At 41.1% G+C, this 27,294-nt stretch overlaps 1 protein-coding gene across 5 annotated transcripts in view; it reads left to right on the forward strand.

Annotated features, from left to right (window-relative positions):
* kcnma1a (potassium large conductance calcium-activated channel, subfamily M, alpha member 1a) overlaps nt 1–27,294 on the forward strand; it is a 743,259-nt gene that overhangs the window by 554,642 nt on the left and 161,323 nt on the right. For all 5 annotated transcript variants that reach the window (XM_069885464.1, XM_069885465.1, XM_069885462.1 and 2 more), the window contains exons 16-17: nt 3,126–3,194; nt 16,352–16,438. In XM_069885464.1, coding sequence (XP_069741565.1) covers nt 3,126–3,194; nt 16,352–16,438 — 156 coding nt within the window. The remainder of the gene's footprint in view (nt 1–3,125; nt 3,195–16,351; nt 16,439–27,294) is intronic.

A 27,294-nucleotide genomic window follows, 5' to 3' on the forward strand; every position in this document is an offset into this window, starting at 1 on the left:
CTCAGGGGCTGTCTCAGCCCAGGCAGCCGGCCGGGGTGGCTTTGACAGCCAGTTAAATAAACACCCCTCCCCACCCCCCCCCCCCCCCACACCCGCATCCACACCATTCCTTGCTGCCCCACGGTTATCAGATGTTCAAACTATCTGAAATTAAAAGTTTGTGAAACCCTTTAACTTTAAAACATTCAAAACACTCAGAAACCATCAAAAATATTAATATAACATTAAAAAATGTAAATTATTAAAACATAATTAAAAAAAATTAAATCACTAAAGTAACACTCACACATACTTAAAGCCAATTGAATACATTTAAGCTAACTGAACTAAATCAAGTAAAGAGGTCTACTTACTGTTCTTCTGGCAGCCTTACTTCCCTATGTCAGGTCTGACCCAAAGGTTCAGTGAACACAGTTGAGATATCTGCACAAGGCTGCCGCATTGGACATCTCGCGTGAAGTCCATCGTCGCACACAGAACATTACAGCACAGTACAGACCCTTTGGGTCTCATCAAACAGCTAAGGCAGCGCAGATAGAAGGGTCGCCACCTTAAACCAGTGCCCTGAGATCCACAGTGATTCGAGGGCAAGTCCCGGCACAAACGATCGGAGGTCTGCCCAGTTCTAAATCCTCCACAGCCTCACAAAGCTCAGAAAGATCCGAATGAGAAGTCGAGGCAGAGAGGGGAGAGGTGATGGCTAGAGGAAGTTTTAAAAAGGAGCAGAAATGATCAGAAATAGAGCAAGTTCTAGCCTCTGATATTGGACGGCCTATCGGGATATTTGCATTCTCGCATGAAACTAGAGCATTTAATAATGTGCAGGTATTGATATATCCTGGAGTTGGACCTGGAATAGAACCGCGAGATGGAATACGGTTGAATTATGTTTGTTTCAAGGGGAGCTTTGAAGATGAACAGCTAACAGCAGCTCAGCAAATTATTGTACAGAAAATTAGATACCATATTATTGTCCATAACTAATATGTTTTACTAAACAAATTAAAGTATAGGATGCAAAAACTGCATTGTTTTTCCTTTAATCTGAAAAATTTAAGGTATCATATTTAAAGCATTTAGTAAGCTTCAATATACAGAGATGGTCTTCTGAAATGGAAATTTAAATTTACTGATACAGCATGGCCAATGAACCCATGCCACTCAAATTACCTACTAACCAATTGGAACGTGGGAGGTAACCGTGGAGCCTGGAGTGGTCACGGGGATGATGGACAAAGTCATCGGAGAAAGTGGAAGATTGGAACCGGTCACTGGGTTGTTACAGCATTGTGCACACCGCCACGCCACCATGCTCCACGATCAGTGCGAGAGATGCTCCGCGGTTAGTGCGGGATTACTTAAAGCGGTTATGTGAGTGGAGGCACGTTTTTCCTCTCGAATACTTTGTCCCATGATGCTGAGGAGATTTGTACATTTTAAATATTTTTGGACACATCCTTCACGATTGGATCAGTGTCAGAATTTTGTTTCAGGCCAGTCATTGAATATATAATTACTGCTGGAACATGATTGTGGACTCTTCATGTACTACAGCACACAGGCTATGTTTCAAGACTAAGACGGGAATGATTTGTTAAAAATATTAGGGTGATTAAGCAATCATGATCGGCTTTGAGCTTAAGTCAATAATTTAGATGTTCACTGAGTTTTATTTCAATTTCCTCTCATTTAATTTTACCTGTTGAATACTTGTGAGAGTTCAGCTAATGAACATCATATTAGTGACCAAACAATTCTGAATTTAATTTTACATAATGAGACTATTCCTCATTCAGATTCAATATTTATTTGTTAATTGATAATGATTTACCTGACTTAAATAGAATTGATTTTCGGATTTTTTTTTCGAAGTGTATTTGAATGACGAGATTTACGTGAGCTGAATGATGGATGATAGGATTATTGTGGGACATATATACTTGATGCTTCATGCTTGTTAATTGACAAACAAGTTGATATACAAGACCAGAAATTAAGTGGCTAATCATTTTATAGTTTGATCGATTCTCTGTTGAGGAGCTGAGTTGTATTGGATATGCAGTCTTTCTCATACAATAGGGCAGGGACTGAACACTGGCATTTGCCACTGATGCCCTTAGCCCAGAAATGAATGAGGAAAAGACTTAATGGATTGGTTTGTGAACACATTTTACAATTCCCTCGATTAAAGGCGAATGGGTGCATTTCCAGCCTGACTTTCAGGAATGCTCTGACTCATGGTCAAACTCTCCAGTGATAGGTACAGATGAGATCTACTTTGTGGGGTCTCTTGGTTCTGGACTGGCCCGCACAAGCTGCATTGAGCAGCAGATCAGTTTGGAGGGACTTCCCTTGCTTGTGTTTCTCACCCACGTGCTATTCCTTCAACAACACAACCCACATTTATGAAGCGACCCTGATCATTCTGGAGGACACTTTAAAGAAGCATATGCTGTCCATGAAACAGGTCAAAAATTTGCAACTGTGTCCAGGAGATGCAGGTTGAAGAGAGTTCATAATGCCTTGAAGCATATATTGTATCTACCAGCAGTTTATGTACTTCAGTTATAAGTAACTTGATCTAGGTAACATATATCACCCAAATGCCCCAATTAACCTACACTCCCTGTACGTTTTGAAGGGTGGGAGGAAACCGGAGCACCTGAAGGAAACCCACATAGATACAGGGAGAAAATACAAACTCCTTACAGATAGCACCGGATATGAACCTGGGTCGCTGGTGCTACAATAGCGTTGCACAAACTGCTACGCTAACCATGCCACCCTTAAATGAAAGATATCGTCAAAATATGTCGAGAAAGACATTTTCTATTGGTGGTATTAAGGGCCAGAGAACATCGAATAGTTGGCAGAACTATTTTGCACACAGGCTATGTTTCAAGAGACTAACTAGAATATACCGCTGGTGGTAGGAGTGGAGATAGGAACCAGGATGGAGCTGGATAAATATCTGCAAACAAATTCTTGTCAGGAGTACTTCTGCATAGATCCAATGGGCCAAGTGGTCTCTTTTCACACCGTGTGCATCGTGCGATTCCGGGATGTGTAACTGCCACCAACGACCAGGTTCTTAAGCTAACTGGCTGCTTCCCTCCCTCATTCAGGTTGTGCTTTGTGAAACTGAAGCTGTTACTGCTAGCCATAGAATACAAATCGGACACAAGGGAGAGCAGGTAGGTGCAACAAACTTCATCGTGGACTGTGAGTATTAACTGGATTGTCATCTTCCTCATGGACAAGGCATCAGGAGAGCACTAATTATTGACAAAGGCATTCACTCTTTGCTAGAAACCCAGCATCATTTCAGCCCGTCTCACATTCAATCAGACTATCTGCCCTTTTGATGGCTGATTCTGTGGCTGATGCTAAGTTTTGTTGCAGGGTCATTTAAAGTGGTGAACAAAGGACTGTCAGGGCCTAAATAAAAAGATCCATGGTTCTTGATGGCGCTTAGAAGAAATGAGTCTTTCCAAGCTATCTTAATATGAAGCTCATGACATTAGAGCATTGGTGCTGCCAGGGAGGTCCTGTTATAGGACCATAAAACATTGCAGTGCTGAAACAAGCCCTTCAGCCCTTCTAGTCTGTGCCAATCCATTTTTCTGCCTAGTCCCACTGACCTGCACCCAGACCATAGCCCTCCAAACTTCTCCCATCCATGTACCTGTCCAAATTCTTCTTAAATGGTAAAATTGAGCCCACATTCACCACGTCAGCTGGGATACATTGGGTCTGTGAGAGTGACTTCTCCAATCGTTATCATTGCAATGGTCAGTAGATAAGAAACTACCAGACTATCTATAACAAAAAAAATTCCTTCAAATGTCACATTTGTTGGCTTTATCAGTGATGGTTAGCATAATTTAATTGTTCCCCTTGTAACAATTCCTGAATGCAACACATTTCTTACGTTTGATGAACAACGAGCAGCTATTAGATCAGGTTTTATTAAATGGCTATCTGTTTGACTCCCCTTTGAAGAGTCTGACAGATGCATCTTTTCTTTTAAAAAGGGCATTTGTGAAGTCACGACATCTGTGCAGTGTCTCTCACCAGTGACTGGCCTCGCTTGTAAAACACTTGTGGGGAGAAATAAACCTTTGTAACGGGAGATAACTTACAAAGGACTAAGGAGAGGTCAGAATAATGGGTCGGAAATGCTGCCTTTATATTATTTCAGCCAAAGGAAATCAGACGCCTCAAACTATTGATTTGTTCCAATTATTGTCAATTGGAAGATCATTTGCTAATAAAAACACTTTCATCCGATACATTTGAGCAAGGTTAAATCGCAAAGCTTCAACTTCTGAATGTTGCATCAATTTAAATCGAATATTCCGCTAAATTGTGAAACTTGAGTCTACATTTTGAAACTGAAGAGTCTTGCAGCAGGTAAAAAAGGAATTTCATGAAAAACAACACTGTTTTATGACTCTGACCATAAATTGAATCTTGACTTTGGTTCCTTTTGGACTCTTGGTAGTCAAAAATATGTCCAGTAAGTTTTAGTAACTTTGGAGATCAGCGACCAGGATGTTCTTGTTGCAGTGCAGTTATTGGTTGCTAAGAGCATGAGAGGCAGGAGCAAGGTTAGTCCGGACAGAGGTGGAAGCCTCTTCACTCAGGTCGTGGCAGATCAGAGATCTTGGCCTCTGCTCCACCTCTCTATCTGATGCCCAGAACCTTTGACTCCTCTGGTGGATGATTCTTACTGACTACATCCCACAGAAGTCCTCTTCCAGCACCACCCAACCACTGGCAGCTCACCATGTCACCAGCCTCAGCCTGCTGAATTCTTGCCCAATGCCCCTTGCATCAAGTCAAGTCACGTTTATTGTCATTTGATTGTGTAAGTGCAACCCAACAAAACAACGTTCTCCGGTTCTTGGTGCAAAATACAACCACACAACACACTTACAGACAAATAATACATATATAGGACACATATTTATATCTACAAATAAATTTTTTAAAATTATTTCATGAATAAAAGAGTCTCGGAGGGTTAGTGTGAGCAGATCCTTTGGTCGTTCAGCATTCTCACTGCTCATGGGAAAAGGCTGTTCCTCAGCCTGGTGGTGCTGGCTCTGATCCCCCTGGATCTCTTTCCCAATGGAGCAGCTTAAAGATGATGTGTACAGGGTGGAAGGGGTCCTCCATGATTTTGTATGCCCTCTTCAGACTACAAACTTGGTAGATCACATTGATGTTGGGGAGGGGAGGGAGATCCCAGTGATTATCTCTGCTACTCTTATGCTCCTGTGGATTGATCTCCAATCCATTTCTATGCAGCAACCGTGCCCATACAGAGATAGAGCAGAGCTCCTGTTGACATAATGATATCCAGTAGCCTTGCCCGCTTCAATTTTATCAGGAAGTGCTGTGGCTTCTAGAGGAGATGTTGAGTGTCCACAATAGGTCACTAGTTAAGTGAACTCCAAGAAACTTGCTGCTCTCCACTACACGTCAATGACTTTGTAGTGGAGGGTGGTCGCCCATGGTCCTTCTGAAGACCACGATCACCTCCTTCACCTGGAGCTCAGATGATGCTTACTTCTACTTTACATCAATAAACAAGGCATTAAATATCTCAATCCATTAATAAATTCGAAAGATCCTGCCCAGAAATGTTAAAGAGAATGAATTCTGCTGATTTAAGCACAGTTAATGTCATACAAAACACTTAACAGAGCAGTTTCATGTTCAGCAAGCTGCTCTCTAATCCAGTCAATTGCATTAAGCAAACGTTATTGATCTAATACTGATTCCCAATTGGTAGTAATGGATAACGTTAGTTCTCATGAACAACTGTCCCATCCACATTCATGGTTAGTTATGAGATACTGAAGTGAAGGCCAATAACTCCGTTTCACATGGTATACTGTCTGAGATGGAATGATTCTGCTCGTCTGGTTGAGAGATGTATTACTGCTTCAACACTGCCCATGCTGAGAAGAAATTGTGGTTAACTGCCTCAAAATTTTACGCCTAACTTTGATTGGCCAAGTCAGCATTGTGGTGTGGACTTAACGTGGAAAATGCCTAGGAGAAACTAGACTTCCATTGTTCAAACTCAAAAGTCCACATTAGATCATATTTCCTGCCTTGTGGCCGTACACAACTTATCCTGTACAACTTTTAGGCTGCTATGTCTATTGTAGAGTCAAAATATTAGGTTGCAAGAGAATTGTTTGCCAAACATTCCAAAGCTCCTTCTGCTGAACGGTTCACATCACTATTTTTCTCAAAAGATAGCTCTCAGCTGAACTTTCTTGCCTAGCATGGCATTGTCACTTGCACCAGGAACTGTCTTAATTTTATTTGAATCTGACATTAACCTTCTCCTTAATATTGCATACATCAGACACTAGGAGGAGATAATGAACTGCTCACATGAAGCACAATGTATCAGCCAAAACTAATTAGAAGGTCTAATCATCTCACTGTCATTATATGTCCAATGTGAAACACCCACCTAATGTAAAATATACTCCCTGTCTATCCTCTTCCATTAAAGACAAAATTGACTGATTTCCAGGTTACATAAAATTCTGTAATTTTTGTGAAATGTGGGGGAAATGTATGTCACAAGACTTTTAACCGAAGAATAGATTTTAAGTGCAGCAGCACCTCCAATTAAAAAAAGGTTAGTATTTGGGAATGAAAGGTCGCAACCAAAATATTGGTTTTTGGCTTTTTTTACTTTGACCAAAAAGCTTCAGGGGCACATTAACAATGGGGACAATCACACTGCAAATGCACTATGGTCTAACCTTTGTGTCAAAGTCACGAGCACAGGCAGAAGAGATGAACAAGCTCCATGGCACGTGAAGCTGAGATTTACTAACTCTCCCCACAATCGTCATGAACACTATTTTGCGCTCGTGCATCAGTTGCCAAATTTCATCGAGTACTTCAGTAGCAGTGTGAAGACTTGTCACTGTGTCAATTGGAATGTACCAATTTATTTCTCTCAATCTGCTATGAAAGTTGAGCAGTATTTAGATATGTTCCTTTTGCCAGGATTTTGTCCGCTTTTTGCTGTTTTCTCATGTTCATGTTTTCAAAGAAGCAAAACTATTTTCTTTGTTTTGTGTTTGCAAAGTTGGAACATTTCCTTTGTTTGATGTTTGTGAGCTGTTTGTATCTAAATGGCATTTGATTAAATTCTTTTCTTGTTGTTTACAGAGGTGCCAAGCGGTAAACCCCTCTTGATTTACTTTCCAACCTTCCCTTCAGATCTTTACTTCTTCCCCTTCCTGCTCTTATCTCTCAGAGAGATCATTCTTTTCCTCTTCCTCAATCTATCGCATTGCCGCTGAAACAGATCTTTTGGTTAAGACCTTCCTGACCCAGACCCTTACCTGAACTTGCCACCCATGGATGCCTGAGCACCCAGGAGTCCAAACCCGAGAAGCTGATGCTGTGGCCCCTCCACATCCACAGTCTGATCAGAGAATGGGTCATGAACTATGCTGTGTGGAGACCCCACCTTAAAGTTACCCTGAAAGCCTTTACAGCTGGAAAAGCCCATATCTGAATCTCTGGCGTGCCAGCCTTAAGGACTGAGTTATTGTTCATTGTTGCAAAATACTATTCCCAATTCTAGTTTTTTAAAACATAAAAATAAACTGTGGCAACACGGTTGGCGTAACTGTTACAGCGTCAGAGATCAGGACTGGGGTTCGAACCCCATGCTGTCTGTAAGGAGTTTGTACATTCTCCCCGTGTCTGTATGGGTTTTCTGTGGGGGCTCTGGTTTCCTCCCACTGTTCCAAAATGTACTGGGCTGTAGGTCAAATGGGAGTATAATGGGGGGGGGCTTGAACGCATGGGCCAAATGGTATGTTTGAATAAAAAATGTAAGTAAACACACACACAAATTATTCTTTTTTAGATATCTTGATTGAGTTTAATAAAAAAATACACACATGGATTGAAAAATAAGACAGACAATTTAAACTTCTCAAATAATACTTAAATAATACATATGTAAATTGTATGTTCGCCTCTCAATCAAACCCCTTTTACAAAATATCTCAAAAGTTTAAAAAAAACCTATTAATGACATTAACAAAGTTAAGATGATAAAGGAAAAGTAGCATCCTCCCCTTTGGAGACAGCAAATGCTGAAATCCGAAGCAACGAACTTCGACGGGTCAAGCATCATCTATGTCTAATTTTTTTTCAATTTACACAGGACTGTAACAGGCCCTTTTGGCCCATAAGTCCAGGCGGCCCAATTGCACCTCATTGACTTACAACCCCTGGTACGTTTCGAACATTGGGAGGAAATTAGAGCCCCCAGGGAAAACCCATGCATACACAGGGAGAATATGCAAGCTCCCTACAGACAGCACGGGATTTGAAACTCCGTGCTGGCGCCGTAGCAATGTTGCACCAACTGCAACACCAACCATAGGAAAAGATTTGTGAAAGGACATGTGACATCTGGCTTGAAGGGTTGACAATTTTGTCTCCACCCCACCCACCCCCCCACTGGGTGTCCCTCCAACCAAGCCTGGATTAGGCAAAATAGGCACCGAGGGAAGGGGACACCACAGAGATTCTTCCAGTGCCAGATTGACCATGGTGCAGCTGAACTGGGCCCCCCCACAACAAATGAAAAAAAAAAACCCACATATTTACACGTGAAAACTTAATATCGTTGTGGGATGTGGCCTGGAAGAAAACAGAATTTTTAATCTATTATTTCACATTCGGCACTTCCCGAGTCTAAATATCCTGTCAGTTGGACAATGGGTCGAGCGGGAACCATTGTTGGGGCATCAGTTGGCCTTAATCTGGCCCTGCCTCTTTCTTTTTCAATATTTTTATTGAATTTTGTATAATAGTACATACAAACATAAAACTAATACAACTGTAATTGAGCAGAAACGTACAACATGTCAAAGAACAGTATTATTCTTAGGTAAATTCAAAAAGAGAAAAACAATATATTGAACTGATCTAAGCCCCAAACCATTGCTAAGTTGTATGGCAATATAGACAAAAAAATGGCAGTAAAAATAAAAAGAAACCCATAATCGGAAGAACCTGATGAAGATTTCCAATAATGAGGCTATAAAAATAATTTTAAAAACTCCCAAAGTTTGGCCCTGCCTCCAGCAGGTTGTTTGTTGCTCAGGCCCCCCACCCCGCCAGCTGCCCCAATTGTATCAGTGCCGTTGCGAACTCTGTGGTTGGTCCAAGAGGCACTGTGCCTGTGGAAATGCTGGGCAATCTCAGCGTTAATGGGCTGATGGTTGTCACCTCCAATTCACATGCAAATCCAGGCTACTTGCACGTGACAGTGCCCAGGTCGTCTGGGCTTGAGCCACTGAGGAACAGGGCGCTGGGGTTGCAAGCATTTCCCAGCAAGATTTGGCACAAGAGATTGATGCCAACTTTTTTAAAAATCTTGTCTTTATATTTATTTTTGAGCTGCAAAAAAAAAAATGATGTTACCATCTATCATCGTTTTATCACAGATTGTTGCAAACCGTTTCATTTTAAACCTTTGCTGCAATGAAGTTTTATACTTCACACAGCTCCCATCCCCCAGTCCAAATATCCGAAGTTGTCCCTCCTTTTGCCTGCTTTGAAGTTTCACATTCACTGAGTGTCAGGCCATCTGTGGCTTCACTGTGACAAAGAGACATAAATCAAATCAAGTAAATGACACGGTTAGCGCAATGCTGTTACTGTGTTTCCTCCCACCCTTAAAAAGCATACTGGGATTGTCGGGCAATTGGGTGGAATTTTGACTCATGGGTCAAAAGGGCCCGTTACCATGCTAAATGTCTAAAAAAAATTTTAAATAATTTAAATAGTCAATTCATGAATCTGGTGATTTTCAAGTTCAAAAGTTTTTCTTACAAGCTGACTATAAGGATATCAGAACTCATCTTGTACTTGTCCATTCAATGCCACAAAGAGCTGAGGTGGCCTCTTTTCATCCCATACCACTAACAAGCAAGTATTCCCCAGCCCATGACTCAAGACAACTGCGTGACTTCTGCTCCGATTTGTTGGTTGCCGTTGAGTGAAAAATAAATGAGCAATATCACATCGTATCTTGACAGTGTCCTTCTGTTCCGAAGTCGCCCATTAAAATGTTATTGGAATTATTTTCTTTTGCTTTAGTTTTTTTTTAAATTGCCTCATTTAATGAAGGACCAATCCAGCCACCTCTCCTGACTCACTCTCGTTCTCAAACTGGGCTTTCTCCTCCTCTTTGTATCTGACCTTATTATCTCCGCTTGTGTGCTGTGGTCCATGTTGCAACAAAAGTAGGAGAGCTTCCCGTCTCTTTGTCCTTCAGTCATCCAACAGCATTTGCTGCAGACAAGAATGCAAAGGATGCCACTCTACTTTTGGGATAGTTTGTTGATCAGTGTGTGGTGCCACAGTGAACTGAATGGAGACGACTCCACACTGACGGAAACTTGCTTCCAGGATTTCTCCTTAATCTGCTGGTTAAAATTTAATCTGTTAATCATTCAATCTTGACTGAAGAATATTCTGATGGATGGAAATTGGCACTATAACTGGGTTTTATTAATTTATATTCTAATTACAACGCCAATGGAATATTGGATTGAGTCTGCAGATTTCTGATCCGTACTCTTCGAAGAAAAACTTACACAGGCCGTCTGTGGCTCGGATAGACATTCAAAAGTTGTATCCCAACTGGCAATAAAACCTGATCTTATTTAAGGAACATGATCTAAAATAAACTAGGCAAAGGTAATACTAATGTGCGAAGACATGACAATCTGTTTTATAAAGAAAAGTGTTTTTTTTAAATTAGCTGCCACAGAAGTATTCAATTGCAAATAAATTCTCAGTGTTTCCCAAAATGGGTGAACATTGACAGGTTTTTGACAGCTCAGGACATGCACTGCATTAAATGCAACGTGTAGCTGAAAATACTGGGGAATCAGCAATGGTTGCTACTTTATATAATCTCACTATTTTATCCTCATCCATTTCAATATCGATCTTAAAAATAAAATAAAACTTCAGATGCCAGAAATAAGAAATGCTGGAAATTCTCAGGGATTATCTGCGGAAAGAGAAAAGGGGATAACTTTTCATCAAGAGGCAGCTCGGGCCATCAACAACCTCACCTCCATTGACTCCGACTGCATCTCTTGCAGTGTCCCGAGACAGCGGCCATCGTTTTAAAGGACCCATCCCTCTCACCTAGTCACTCCTCTTTTCTGTCAGGCGGAAGATATACATGCTTGAAAACACAGGACCCCCCCCCCCGTTTCAAGGCTAGTTTCCAGTTTCTTCCTCGTTGATAAACGGACCTCTCAGTGGTAAAAGATTATGTCCTTGCGCTGTGTCAATAGTACTTTTCTACATACTCTGCACCATGTCAGAATCAGAATTAAATGTCACAAAATACATTGCTTTGTGGCAGCATTACAGTGCAAACTTTCTATAAACCACCTTACCAAATGAAAAATAGTGCAAGACAAAGAAAAAAGTCAAAGTGAGGCAGTTTCTGTGGTTCGTTGATCATTCTGATGTGGGCAAGAAGCTGTCCTTGTGCCGCTGACTGCTCGTCTTCAGACTCCTGTACCTTTTCCCCGATGGTAGCAGAGTGAGGAGGTCATGGCCTGGGTGGTGGGGGTCTCTGTGGATAGAGGCTGCTTTTTAAAACACCGCCTCTTGTAGACATCCTCGATTGAGTGAAGCCTGGACCCTGTGATGTTGCAGGTCGAGTTAACAACCTTCTGGAGATTATTCTTGTCCTGAGCATTGGCACCTCCGTACCAGACAGTGATCGAACCAGCCAGAATGCTCTCCGCACCTGTAGAAGTTTTTGAGAGTCTTCAGTGACCCACCGAATCTCCTCAAACACCTCACAAAGTAACACTTTGTAACCGCACAACCAGCATTTTTTTTAAATCATCGCATTACTTAAGTATGGATTGATTTTCAAGGATAACACGCCGACCAAAGATCTTCGCTCTTTCTTGGCACACGTGAAAATAAACAATTGAGTGTAGTTCAGTTCAATTCTGATCCAGTTCGGACATATGATCTGAAATGTTAACTCTGTTTCTCTTTCCACAAATGCTGTAATATCTTCTGGGAGTTTCTAGTATTTTCGGATTTTATTTTCTCGTGAAAGGATGCAGAGAACCAGTTAACAGTGGTCCAGTATGAACGGCAAAAATGGCTTCCTTAACCATTTCGATAAACAGCTAATTTACTGGTTAACCAGTGTGAAAAGGGAGTGAAGGTGGGTAAACGTACTTCAGAGAGATGTAATTCTCTATCACTATGGAATTAAGTGTCTGAGGATCAGAAACATCTGAAAGATGTTAGCTGGGAAGGGGATTTAAAGTCTCTTAAAACCAATAGTAGAAAAGTCTCCTCAAGGTCAGAAGGCCTGTGTAGGGGACAACTGAAGAAAGGTTGGGATGGGGCCTAAAAAAGAAAAAAAAAGCCAATAGTAAAGATTGATTAACTATGAAATTTCAATGTGTTTAAAAAAAAGTAGAATAATGAACTGGGTACCTGCAAACTAACACCAGCAAATTAGCAAATTAGATAATTAGGCCTCACAATCAGCATGACACATTGGGATGCATCTTACCCATTCAAAGTCAGCTGAAACGAGTCTCAGATTTCAGCAAGGTTTATTGTCCAATCATGTGAAAAGCTGACAAACAAGTAATGGTTTGTTTCTAATGAGTTGCTGCCAAACTGTTCCATTTTTTAATAAATCCTGGGTGCTTTTCAAAGCATTGAGTTTCAAAGACTCCATGTGGGAATAGAAGAGAAAACTTTTACAAGAAGCGGAGACTGTTGAAAATACCCACCATCAGAAGATTGTAGATGAGCAGTTGGAGAAAGGGGTTGGGCCTGGTGCAGCGGTAAGGCCTGAGGATGGAAAAAGTCACAAAATGAAGTTGATATCGTCAAACGTGAAGTGATTTACCAAGTGATTAAAAGAAAAAGCAAACGTTTTGCATTGGATGAATTATAAAGTAATGTCAATGACCCAACACAAAGATATTAAAGAATATAGTAAAGCTTCAAAAATCAACAATAGAATGATCAGGGACATCGTAAGGAAAAGGAAAATCTGACATAAGATTTAAAAGTATTCACCACACAGATTAATCTTTATCTTCTGAACCTGCTTTTCAATCTTTCCATTTTCTTCATATTGGCTCTGAATGTTTTTGACACATTAGTTGCCCCATTCAATTTTGCAATGTCATTAGTAAAAATGTTGATTCTGCCCTGTTTCAGAAATGACCATGAGTAAAAGCAATTATTTCTAACCTATTTCAGTGATGTTCATTGGTAGAAGGGTTTATTTCTGTCATATTTTAGTCATGTCTATTAAAAAGGGGCGATTTTTGTTTTTTGGATCCTGTTTTATTAACATCCATGAAGAAAAGGACTTATTCTCACTGACCTTGCTGAAGCCTGTTTGTCAAAGAGTTCATTTCTGCCCTGTTTTAATTATTGAGGTGGATTGAGAAGCGAAGCTGTCTGGATCTTAATGATGTTGTAAAGAATAAAGCATATGGATGAGTTAATTGTAAAAGAGCATGAAACTCGGAAGTCTGCAGACTCTGTGATCGTAGTAAAAGCACAGAGATGCTGGAGGAACTCAGCAGGTCTCACAGTGTCCATAGGAGGCAAAGTTATTACCTCCAGCCCAAAACGTTGGTTGTATATCTCTTTGCCTCCTATGGACGCTGTGAAACCTGCTGAGTTCCTCCAGCATTTCTGTGTTTTTACATTTAATTGAAAAATATCAGCAATGAGACAGTTAAAAGAATCCTTGCCAAATTCCATTACACCCAGGATGAGAAGGTGCCCCTCACTGATAACAGATCAGGTCAGTGACTGCATTGGAATTATTTCCTGGAAGCAACCGTTGTCTTGCTGTGCTTTATTTGTGAATGTCTCTTTTCCTGAGTGTCCTTCCTGAATTGCAACCTTTCCTCTCCATTTGTTTGTACTTCAAGTCAACCAGAAAGAAAAGAAATGAAAGTTAAGCTGTTTAAAAACTCAAGTAGGTTGAGAATGCCCATGTGAAAGAGCTGGATGTTTATACTAAATGACCGGGACCAAAAATAAGAGTTTCCAACAAACCAAATTAAACATGGAGTGTGTGAATCTTGTTTCTAAAGTGCACCAGCCATCTCTTTCCTTTGGGCCACAGATGTGCTGTGCAGTAGTTGTACTCTTGACATGCATTATTTCTGAAGTATTATGACCGTTGCTTTAAACCATTGATAAATTGTGGTTAATTGATGATATTACAAGTCGTGCACATTGTTTGCCAATCACTGGGGAGCCTTTTGAAACTGCTGAAACACTGCTGCTACAGCTTGTTAAATTATCTGTGAAGAGTAGCTTCATTTTAAGCTTAATTTTCCACCTGTAAGTGGGTAATAAATCTTGCCCATGGTTCCTCCAACAAAGTATTGCTATAAAGATTTCACATAAGTAAGATTGGTTAGCATTTGAATGACAATTCTTTGGCTTGTCATACTCCACCCAAATTCCATCCCACTCTAACAATGTTAAATTGGCAAGGACATGCTCCTTTTGGATTGTCAGGCTAAAAGAACATAGAATCAGTTTGTCACCTTTGGCCTGAGTCCTTGAGGTGCAATCCCATCTGTCCCACTTCATTGCAAACTATCCTCTCCTCATACTTATTCAATTCCCTGTTGAAGGCATTGGTTTCCATCAGTCCTTTAGAACAATGCAGGCCCTTTAGCCCATAATGTTGTGCTGACCTATTTAAAAAAGACATGGTTAACGTAGCGATGAGCGCAATGCTGATACAGCGCCAGCGACCCAGGTTCAAACCCAGCGCTGTCTGTAAAAAGTTTGTGCATTCTTCCCCTGCCTGCGTGGGTTTCCTCTCACCATTGAGAAATGTATGGAGATTGGGTGCAATTAGGCAACACAGGGTTGTGGGCCAAAAAGGGCCTGTTACCGTGCTGTATGTATGTAATTCTGGAATCAATCTAATCCTTCCTGACCTCACAGCCCAGAACCCTCTATTTGTCTTCTACCCATGTGCCTGTCTGAATCTTTTAAATATCCCAGTCATACCAGCTTCCACCACCACCCTCAGCAATGCATTCCAGGCACCCACCACTCTGTGTGGGAAACAAAAGCTTACCTCTGACGTCTCCCCTAAACATTCCTACCCTCACCTAAAGTGCCTCTCAATCTTACACACCTCTGTTAAGTCACTTCTCATCCTCTGCTGCTCTAATGAGAAAAATCCAAGCTTTCTCAATGTTTCTCAATATAACATGCACTCCAGTCCAGGCAATATCCTAGTAAATCGCCCCTGCACCCCCTCAAAAGCTTTCTCATCTTTTCTGTTAATAAGGCATCCAGAATGGAACACAGTGTGGTCTATCCAGAGTTTTATAGAGCTACAACATTATCTTGAGGCACTTGAACTCAATTCCCCAATCGACGAAGGCCAGCACTACATATGCCTACTGAACTACCTTATAACACTGTGCAGCAATCTTGAGTCATCTACGGACTTGGACACCAAGATCCCTCTGTTCCTCCACAATGCGAAGAATCCCACCAATAATCATGTACTCCATCTTCCAAAGTGCATCACTTCACACTTCCAGATTGAACTCCATCTGCCACTTCTCCACCGTTCTCTGCCTCCCTTCTCCCATAACCACCTTCTGTTTAGAAAATAAACCCCAATATTTACATCTATAAATAAAGCCCAATCAGATTTAGAGAAGATTAATTCCTTCTTTAGAGATTTTAAGTGGTGAGTAACTTGAGAAAGTAAAGCAGCTCAGAACCTTGAAATTTTGGGGGACACCTCCTTCAGAAACTCTGAACAAAAATAGAACCAAGAATGCTTAATAAAAACGAAGTGCGTGTATGCAAAAATACCACCAGTCGTCAGAGGCAAAACAGCAATATCTCTTTCAAGGAAACTTAACAAGAAAAGTTAACTTCAAACTGCACTTTCGCTGTCCATATACATGCCTCATTATCCAAGTTAAATTATCTGGCGGTATTTTGCCATAAGCTTTTCAAATGTGAATTAATTCAAGTCTGTATATGGGATTTTTAAACAGATAGTACCTTTGTTACAATGTATCTTTAGGACTAACAAGAATTATTAATTGAATAATTTGGTCATCTGTTGAAGTGAATTTAACCTCATAAGGGAATGATTTACACTACAATTGGGGATACATCCCCTTTTGATTTGTGCGCCAACAAGAGAATATTTTTCTCTTCTGTTAACTAACAGAAATTGATGTTTTGTGTTTTTGTTGAGCAGCATATTAATCAATCCTGGGAACCACATCAAGATCCACGAAGGCACATTGGGTTTCTTTATTGCAAGCGACGCCAAGGAAGTAAAAAGGTACCTTATTACTTGACTCTACGGGAATTAAAAGTGACTCGGATTTGTTTTCTGTTAAAGTTCCATGCCGAGCGGTGACCACTCAGATCTTCCTCATTTATTTGGAGTGAGAGGGAGGAATTCTACCTTTCTGAATGCTTAGTGCAATGCTATTACAGCCCCAGCGACCCGGGTTCGAATCCCACGGTGTCTGTAAGGGGGTTGTACACTCTCCCCACACTCTGCGTGGGTTTCCTTCAGGTGCTCCAGTTTCCTCCTACCCTTCAAAATGTATGGGGTTGTAGATTAATTGGGTGTAATTGAGTAGCACAGGCTCATGTGCCAGAAGGGCCTGTTACTGTGCTTTAGGTCTAAATTTAAATTTAAGCAGCAGGAGCATTTTGAAAAACCATCTGGAGAGCTCACCTTAAATTTTCTCTGTCTCATGGAGCTGTGGGAACAGGCATGAGAACTCTCTGTAACTTTCCACTGTCTCGTGGAGTCAGGAGAGCGGGCATGGGCAGCAACATGGCTTATCGGTCCTATTTCTTTTGTCCTCTGCAGTAGAAAGAACAAAATCGTTAAAATATTCTTCAGTGTAGTAACAGGCTAATGGACGTGTGAGATTCCTGTACAGTTTCAGCAGCGGTGGTTCACGTGGCTCCACTCACATTCAATAACATCCTTTGGACATCTCTCCTGCTGAAGTTCAACTCCCTGCCCTTACCATGGTCAGACATTGCTGGGTTTTCAATACAGTATCTTTTCAACCATAAGGATGAGAAATAGGGATATAATCTGGGCCTGTATCCTCGTCTTCCCACTCCTCAGAGTGGACTCTGTGTATTCCAGGCTGGCACAGAGATGTAGTAATTAGGGCCTCTCAGAAGTGAGATCTTAATAAATGGAGGGGTTTTCCTTTTGAAACAACATAGAGTGAAGAAGCACCATGGTGCAGTTGACAGACTGCTGAACATTTTTAAACAGATAGTGCCTTGGTTATGATGCATCTTAATATTTGGACTTTTGAAATTTAGACATGCAGCACGGTAACAGGCCATTTCAGCCCACGAGTCAGTGCTGCCCAATTACACCCAATTAACCTACACCCTCAGTACATTTTGAATGATGGGAGGGGGAAAAAAATCATGCAGACAAGAGGCAAATATACAAACTCCTTACAGACAGCACGGGATTTGAACCACGGATCGTTTGCGCGCTAACCGCTTGGCCAACCCAGCTGCCCCATTCTTTTAGGACTAAAAGAAAGCTCTTTTCAGCTATTAATTGATTCATTTCGTCACCTGTTGACCAAAGTGACCCAGGTTCAACCCCGACCTCCGCAGCTGTCTGTATGTAGTTTGCATGTTCTCCCTGTGACATTGTTGGTTATCCCTCAGTGTTCCGGGTTCCTCATGCATCATAAAGGTGTGCACGTTGGCAGGTTAACCTAGTCTCTAAAATTACCCCAATGGAGTATAATTTAGAAGAGAATAAAACAGGATTAGTATTTGTGGCGCTGAATGGTTGGCGCAGACTCATTGAGCCCACGAGCCTGTTTGCATATAGAATTATATGTCATGGTTGATGAAGGAACCTTGCCTCAATATAGCATTAGATGTGAAAACTTAACCAGTCTGCAAAGGGGTACAGATGGCTTAAGTCATGGAGTCATAGAGACCTACAGCAGGCCCACAGGCCCAGCTTGTCCATGCCAAACAATATGCCCTCCTGCTTTAGTCACTGGCGTCACTAGGGGGCTGAGAGGGGGTGTGGACCGCACCGGGTGACTTGTTCAGAAGTGGTAACTGTCTATAACGTTTTTGTGAAGTGTTTCAGCAGAAATTTATTATTTTTTGATGAAAATATCCCTGTGGTTAGTTATAACAACAAAATCATTTTTCGTAAGCCCAGCGTACATGTATCAATACAGCTACAAGACTAAAATTTGGTGCTATTTTACTTTTGAATCTTCTAATGTGCTACGGTCGGGTCTGTCATTATTACCCCATTACAACGATGGTTCGAATCACGTGGTCTCGTCTGAACCTGCTACAAACGCTCTGCTGTTTTCGTTACTGCTGGTGTTTTTATAGTTACTGCTTCTGTCAAATTTTCTGGTGTTTTAGCTACAATATTGTGGTCATTAGTATTTGTGCTTTATGAGTAACATTTGGTACAAAAAAGATTCTTTGTGGTCTGTAAGGAAGCGAGGTGGGGGGTGGGGTGACACCACGAGTTACCGCACTGGGTGACACCAGCCTTAGTGATGCCTCTGGCTTTTGTCCCACTTGCCCACATTAGGCCCAGACCTCTGCAATCTCCTCCCATCCATGGAGTTATCCAGGCACCCAGTGCCTCCACCACTTTGTCTAGCAACTCAATCCATGTGCCCACCACCCTCTGTGTGAAGAACTATTCCCCCACGTCTCTTCTGAATCTAAGTGTTTAGCAAATGGTTAATAATGTGAATAAATGTGAGCTCATCCATTCTGGTAGAAAAACAGAAAAGCAGAGTGCAGTAAAACCCCTGGTATCTGGAATACAAGCAGCTAGCAGCCTCAAGGAACCGGCAAAAAAAAAATTGAGGAAAATAAATTTTCAAAATTTAAATAAATAAGAAGAAAATAATAGGTTAAAAAAGTCAGTTTAAAATTGGAAAAGTAAATGTTCTCTGAAGTAACACATCAACCTTTGGTGAAGATGGGAGCAAATAACCAGCCAGCGGAGGGAAAGCTCAGGTCGGGCTTTGCTCGTAGCAGCTGTTTGAATAAAGTTGTGTGAAACAGCAATGGCATCGCCCAGGATGAAGAGCTGGTTGATGCCACTCACCATTGGGGTGACTCTCTTAAAGTATCTCCTTACCCCTACTTAGTAAGAGTCACCCCAGTCAGAGGCTTTATCTGTAAACTTCGGGTGGGGGGGGGTTTAATTATCTATAATGTTATTGATCATCTTTTGAGCAGCTCCGTAGAAGGGGTGGAACCTGCAGATAAATGCTTTCAAAGAACGTAGCAAAAAATAAAGTTAAATCCTTTAAATTTAAAATTTTCAAAATGTTTTTTTTAAAAATTCAGGCATACAGCACATTAACGGGCCATTTCAGCCCATGAGTCCATGCCGCCCAATTAACATCCCCGCTATGTTTTGAACCGTGGGAGGAAACCAGAGCCCCCCAGAGGAAACCCACACAGATAGATAGCGCAAGACTCGACCCCTGGTCTGACCCCGATAGCTGGTGCTGTAAAGGCATTGCACTAAGCACTACCCCAACCGTGCGGCCCATCTATATGCCAGCCATAAACAATGCTTATATATTCATGCAAATGAAGTTTGTTCATTGTAAACAGAGGAGAGTATTTTTGTCTTTTGTTGTTTAAACTCTTGATTCTTAATGCAGGTGCATTAGTCGGGCATTGCAAAAGTAAGTCTTAAGCAACCAGAAAATACACTTATCCAGCATCTACCAATCCCCATAGATGCTGGATACCAGAGGTTTTATGGTACTATTTAGACACCACAGAATGTTACACTACAGTGGAAGTCTTAGTACAAAAATGCAGGGTTGAAATTAAGGTCCAGTAAGTAACTAGGAAGACAATTGGCATTTTCCTATTATTGCTAAGGGCATTTACCAAAAAGTCGGAAAACTTCACGATAGTTTTACAGGAATGAGAGTGCACAACTGAACAACTCTGTGCAGTTTGGGGTTCTTTTTTTTTGTACTTTTTTAAAAATATTTTTCACACTATGAACCATATTAATCAAAATACATTGTTTAATGGGTTTATTGTATATGTTGAACATTTAATGGGTTTGGAGGGGGGTGGGAAGGAGGGAGGGAAGGGAGGGGAGAAAAAAGGGAGAAAATGACACTGTATATTCAAGAGGGAAATGTTTAACATATACAATAAACCCATTAAACAATGTCATCGCACAATGAAAATAAACAAGAAAATTGTGTCATCTACTTTTACACACTGGGTCACTTCATTTTGTCTTCTTCTCATTCCATCATTTTAGGGGGTGGAGGTCTGCGGTCGGCCCTCTCTGTTGTGTTCCATGTACAGTTCCCGAATTTGTTCAAATAATCTGACTTTATTTTTTAAATTATATGTTATTTTTTCCAATGGAATACATTTATTCATTTCTTTGTACCATTGCTGTACTCTCAGGCTCTCTTCTGATTTCCAAGTTGACATTATACATTTTTTTGCTACAGCTAAGGCAATCATAATAAATCTTTTTTGTGCTTCATCCAGTTTGAGGCCTAATTCTTTAGTTCTTATATTACTTAGAAGAAAGATCTCTGGATTTTTTGGTATGTTGCTTTTTGTGATTTTATTTAATATCTGATTTAGATCTTCCCAAAACTTTTTCACTTTCTCACATGCCCAAATTGCTTGTACTGTTGTTCCCGTTTCCTTTTACAGCAAAAACATCTATCTGATAATGTTGGATCCCATTTATTTAATTTTTGGGGCCTGTGTAGCCACTTATATTGTATCATGCGTAACCTCATGTTTATTATATTTCTCATAGTTCTGGAGCATAGCTTTTCCCATATTTCATTTTTTATCTTTATGTTTAGATCTTGTTCCCACTTTTGTTTGGGTTTATAGCTTATTTCATCATTTTCTTTCTCTTGAGCTTGATGTACATGTTTGTTATAAATCTTTTAATTATCATTGTGTCTGTAATCACATATTCAAAACTGCTTCCTTCTGGTAATCTCAGTCTGCTTCCCAATTTGTCCTTTAAGTAGGTTTTCAGTTGGTGGTATGCCAATATTGTAGTGTGAATTATACCATATTTGTACTTCATTTGTTCAAATAATAATAAATTATTTCCCAAAAATCAATTTTCTATTCTTTTAATCCCTTTTCTCTCCCATTCTCTGAAGGAAAGGTTATCTATTGTGAAAAGGATTAGTTGATTTTGCGTCAATAATAATTTTGGTAGTTGGTCATTTGTTTTTTTTCCTTTCTACGTGAATCTTCTTCCAAATGTTGAGCAGATGGTGCAGTACTGTTGTACTTCTATATTGCACCAGTTTTTCATACTACTTATAAACTATATGTTCTGGTATGTTCTCCCCTATTTTATCTAGCTCTATCCTGGTCCAATCTGGTTTCTCCCTTGTTTGATAAAAATCTGATAGATATCTTAATTGTGCTACTCTGTAATAATTCTTAAAGTTTGGTAGCTGCAAACCACTTTGTTTGTACCATTCTGTTAATTTATCTAGCGCTATCCTCAGTTTCCCTCCTTTCCATAAGAATTTCCTTATTCTTGGGAAGATATTCATTTTAATGCAATTTATCCTTCCTATCAGTATTAGTGGTAAATCTTTCCAATGTTCTCAGTCATCTTGTAATTTTTTCATTAATGGCTGATAATTTAATTTGTATAAATGGCCTAGATTATTATCTAATCTAATACCTAGGTATTGGATTGCTTGTGTTTGCCATTTAAATGGTGATTCTTTCTTAAACTTTGTGAAATCCGCATTATTCATTGGTATTGCTTCACTTTTATTTGCGTTGATCTTGTATTTCTCTATATTAGGGTTAGGGTTAGGGTTAGGGTTAGGGTTAGGGTAATTCTTTTATTGATAATTCTGGTTCTGTTAAGTATACTATGATATCATCTGCAAATAGACTGATTTTATATTCCTTCTCTTTTATTTTTATCCCTCTTATTTTATTTTCTGTTCTTATCAGTTCTGCCAAGGGTTCTATAGCTAACGCAAACAGTGAGGGAGATAGTGGACATCCCTGCCTAGTTGACCTGCTTAATTTAAATTGGTTTGATATATATCCATTTACTGTCACCTTCACCAATGGTCCCTTATATAATGCTTTAATCCAATTAATATATTTCTGGTAGGTTGAACCTCTGTAGTACTTTGAATAAATAATTCCATTCTGTTTTGTCAAAGGCTTTCTCTGCGTCTAAGGCAATCACCACTGTTGACGTCTTGTTTCCTTGTACTGCATGGATTAAGTTAATGAACTTACAGATATTGTCCGTTGTTCATCTTTTCTTAATAAATCCAGTTTGATCGAGTTTTACTATTTTTGGTACACAGTTGGCCAATCTGTTTGCTAATAGCCTAGCTATTATCTTATAATCTGTGTTAAGTAGAGATATTAGTCTATACGATGCTGGTGTTAGTGGATCTTTCCCCGTCTTTGGTATTATTGTAATTATTGCTGTTTTACATGAATCTGACAAGTTTTGTGTTTCTTCTCTCTGGTTCATTACTTCCAGGAGCGGAGGAATTAGTAACTCTTTAAATGTTTTATAGAATTCTATTGGGAGTCCGTCCTCCCCATGCGTTTTATTTTTCAGTAGCTTTTTTTAATATATCCTGTAATTCCTCTATTTCAAATGTTTTTATCAATTTGTTTTGCTCCTTTTCTTGCAATTTCGGTAGTTAAATTTTAGCTAGAAACTCATCTATTTTGTCTTCTTTCCCTTTGTTCTCAGTTCGGTATAATTGCTCGTAGAATTCCTTAAAGTTTTCATTGAACTCTGTGGGTTATATGTAATTTGTTTGTCCTTTTTCCTTGATGCCAATACCGTTCTTTTAGCTTGTTTTTTTTAAGGTGCCAAGCTAGTATTTTGTGTGTTTTTTCTCCTAGCTCATAATACTCCTGCTTTATTTTCATCATGTCCTTCTCCACCTTGTACGTTTGTAGTGCTTTGTGTTTTATTTTGTCTGCCAATTCTCTTCTTTTTGTTGTATCTTCCCTTGTTGCTAGTTCTTTTTCTGTACTTACTATTTCCCTTTCCAGCTGTTCTGTTTCCCGATTGTAGTCCTTTTTCATTGGTTACATAACTTATTATCTGCCCTCTGATGAAGGCTTTCTTTGCATCCCATAATATAAATTTGGCTTTCACCGATTCCGTATTTATTTCAAAGTACATTTTAATTTGGCGCTCAATTAATTCTCTAAAATCCTGTCTTTTAAGTAGCATGGAGTTTAATCTCCATCTATATATTCTTGGTGGGATGTCCTCCAGTTCTATTGCTAATAATAGGGGTGAGTTATCAAATAACAAATCTAGCTTTATATTCCATTTTCCTAACTCTCCCTTGGAGAGTTTGTGTATCTCCGTTTGGCTCAGTGAGCCATTTTTGCAGTCCCGCGGTCGGTGGGTCGCGACCCTGCGGGGTCTCCACTAACCTCGGGGAGCGGGCTCCTCTTTCCACGGCAGGTCCCTGCTTTTTCTTGCAGGTAAGGCCTTCACCTTTCTCTTCCGGCGTCATTCCTTCTTCTTTTCTTCCCGTTGTTTTTGGTTTTTCTTTCTTGGGTATTTTCTCCACACCTTTATTTTTTATTTGTTGTATTTTGTGTATCTGGGGCTTTGCTTTTTCTTCATTTTTTTTCTTCTTTTCTGGAGAGGGCTGGTATTCTCCTACTGGCCACTACTCCATCATGTGACTCCTGGGGGTTCTTTATTTAAGGGAGATAGATCAGTGAAGATTAATTTGATTGATTTCTAGGATGAAGGGCTTGTCTGATGAGAAGAGATTGAGAATGTTGGACTTGTACCCAGGATAAGAATTTATTGTCATGAACATATGTCATTGTTTTGCTGCAGCATTATATGTGCAAATATTGCCATAATATATTGTGATTAAAATCACATTTAAAAATAAATAAATTAGTGCAAAAATAAGAGAAAGTGAGGCGGTGTCTGTGGTTCATTGTCCTTTCAGAAATCTGATTGCAGAAGCTGTCTTTGTGCCAGTGGGTGTTTGTCTTCAGGCTCCTATGCCTCCATCCCAATGGAAGCATGATGGAAAGGGCATGGCCTCAATGAGAAGGGTCATTGAAGATGGAGGCTGCTTTATGAAGACCCCATAGATGTCCTCAATGAAGTGGAGACTGATGTCGGTGATGGTCGAGTTCTCAATTCTCTGTTGCCTTTCCTGTCCTGCACATTGGCCCCTCCGTGCCAGTGATGCAACCAGTCAGAATGCTCTCCATGGTACACATGTAAAAATTTGTGAGTCCTTGATGTCATACCGAATCTCCTCAAACTCCTCACAATGTGTAGCCTCTGGCAGCACTTCTTCATGATTGACAGATAACTGAATGTGGTGATCTTGTTCAATGATTGTGAATGGGTTTGAGTGGGTAGATGTTGAAGGAATGTTTCTCTTTGGATTGTTTCAGCCCATTTATGGAGAAGAAGGGAAGTTTCTTCACTCAGTTGTAATTTTTTTAAATTCTCCACCGCGGAGGACTGTGCAAGTGAGTCATTGAATGTACTGTGTCTGCGGCCAAGATTGAGAGACGTTTGGACCAAGGGCAATAAGGGTTATGGGAACAGGGAGGAAATGTGAGCTGAGGCCAAGGATAAATCAAGCATAAGCTTGTTGAATGGCTGATGGGGCAGCGTCAAGAGTCCATGTCGCCAGTTTCTGCTGCAACTTTTTTTTTCTCAGCAGCTGAGAATCTGGTTCTGGAATGACATTATTTTTGCTGGTGTTTTCTTCTGCAGGAGAGGCTGAATTGTGCAGTTAAAGACTCAGTTGGCCTACACTGTCTCCTGTGAGTGAATAGTCTAATCAGGAATTGAATGGTATGTGTGCGCATGTATGAGTGTGTTCGCACTTGTGTGTGCGTGCCCATGCTCGCGCGCACATGAGAGAGTGTGTGTGAATGGATACGCATGAGAGAGAGGGCATATGAGCGTGTGTGCATGAGGGAGTGGCTGTGGGTATGTGAGGGCGTGTCTGCATGAGAGGGTGAGTGTGAGAGATGTGTTTATTTCAGGAACATCATTCGTACAATTTTCTCTGCAAGATGTTGAACTCCATCCTGTCGTGGACTTTGATGTCCTACTAGACTGTTTCCTCCTGATTGGATCAATTAAAATCTCCTCCATGCCTTGATTGCACACAACTTTATCGTGAAGCTCAGGAGTTCTTTGTTCGCTGTACAGATCCCAGCCATAGTGTGATCAAGAATATGCGTGACCTCCATATAGCCTGCTCAGGAGGTCTAAGTCAAGTACTCATCCTAGTTTGTGTGTGGCTGTCATATTTAGTCAACCAGCCCTTTGAAGAAGTGCAATTATGACTCCCTGTACAAAAACAAAGGCGAGAAATCAGACTGCTCAAACTACAGGGGAATCACGTTGCTCTCCATTGCAGGCAAAATCTTCGCTAGGATTCCACTAAATAGAATAATACCTAGTGTCACCGAGAATATTCTCCCAGAATCACAATGCGGCTTTCGCGCAAACAGAGGAACTACTGACATGGTCTTTGCCCTCAGACAGCTCCAAGAAAAATGCAGAGAACAAAACAAAGGACTCTACATCACCTTTGTTGACCTCACCAAAGCCTTCGACACCGTGAGCAGGAAAGGGCTTTGGCAAATACTAGAGCGCATCGGATGTCCCCCAAAGTTCCTCAACATGATTATCCAACTGCACGAAAACCAACAAGGTCGGGTCAGATACAGCAATGAGCTCTCTGAACCCTTCTCCATTAACAATGGCGTGAAGCAAGGCTGTGTTCTGGCACCAACCCTCTTTTCAATCTTCTTCAGCATGATGCTGAACCAAGCCATGAAAGACCCCAACAATGAAGACGCTGTTTACATCCGGTACCGCACGGATGGCAGTCTCTTCAATCTGAGGCGCCTGCAAGCTCACACCAAGACACAAGAGAAACTTGTCCGTGAACTACTCTTTGCAGACGATGCCGCTTTAGTTGCCCATTCAGAGCCAGCTCTTCAGCGCTTGACGTCCTGCTTTGCGGAAACTGCCAAAATGTTTGGCCTGGAAGTCAGCCTGAAGAAAACTGAGGTCCTCCATCAGCCAGCTCCCCACCATGATTACCAGCCCCCCCACATCTCCATCGGGCACACAAAACTCAAAACGGTCAACCAGTTTACCTATCTCGGCTGCACCATTTCATCAGATGCAAGGATCGACAATGAGATAGACAACAGACTCGCCAAGGCAAATAGCGCCTTTGGAAGACTACACAAAAGAGTCTGGAAAAACAACCAACTGAAAAACCTCACAAAGATAAGCGTATACAGAGCCGTTGTCATACCCACACTCCTGTTCGGCTCCGAATCATGGGTCCTCTACCGGCACCACCTACGGCTCCTAGAACGCTTCCACCAGCGTTGTCTCCGCTCCATCCTCAACATCCATTGGAGCGCTTACATCCCTAACGTCGAAGTACTCGAGATGGCAGAGGTCGACAGCATCGAGTCCACGCTGCTGAAGATCCAGCTGCGCTGGATGGGTCACGTCTCCAGAATGGAGGACCATCGCCTTCCCAAGATCGTGTTATATGGCGAGCTCTCCACTGGCCACCGTGACAGAGGTGCACCAAAGAAAAGGTACAAGGACTGCCTAAAGAAATCTCTTGGTGCCTGCCACATTGACCACTGCCAGTGGGCTGATATCGCCTCAAACCGTGCATCTTGGCGCCTCACAGTTTGGCGGGCAGCAACCTCCTTTGAAGAAGACCGCAGAGCCTACCTCACTGACAAAAGGCAGAGGAGGAAAAACCCAACACCCAACCCCAACCCACCAATTTTCCCCTGCAACCGCTGCAATCGTGTCTGCCTGTCCCGCATCGGACTTGTCAGCCACAAACGAGCCTGCAGCTGACGTGGACTTTTTACCCCCTCCATAAATCTTCGTCCGCGAAGCCAAGCCAAAGAAGATTATGACTCCATCATTGAGTCTGCTGTATGAGCAGTGCACCTTGACTCCTGGAGTGAAAGCACTGTCCACATTTCTCCAGCGCATGTGAGAGTCCTCAGTAACTTGACACTTGTTCACCACTGACGGTGAGCTGGAGGATCGCTTAGTGTGCTGTAGGTGGTCACAGC

The sequence above is a fragment of the Narcine bancroftii genome, chromosome 6 (assembly GCF_036971445.1).
Source record: "Narcine bancroftii isolate sNarBan1 chromosome 6, sNarBan1.hap1, whole genome shotgun sequence".
Taxonomy (NCBI): Eukaryota; Metazoa; Chordata; class Chondrichthyes; order Torpediniformes; family Narcinidae; genus Narcine; species Narcine bancroftii.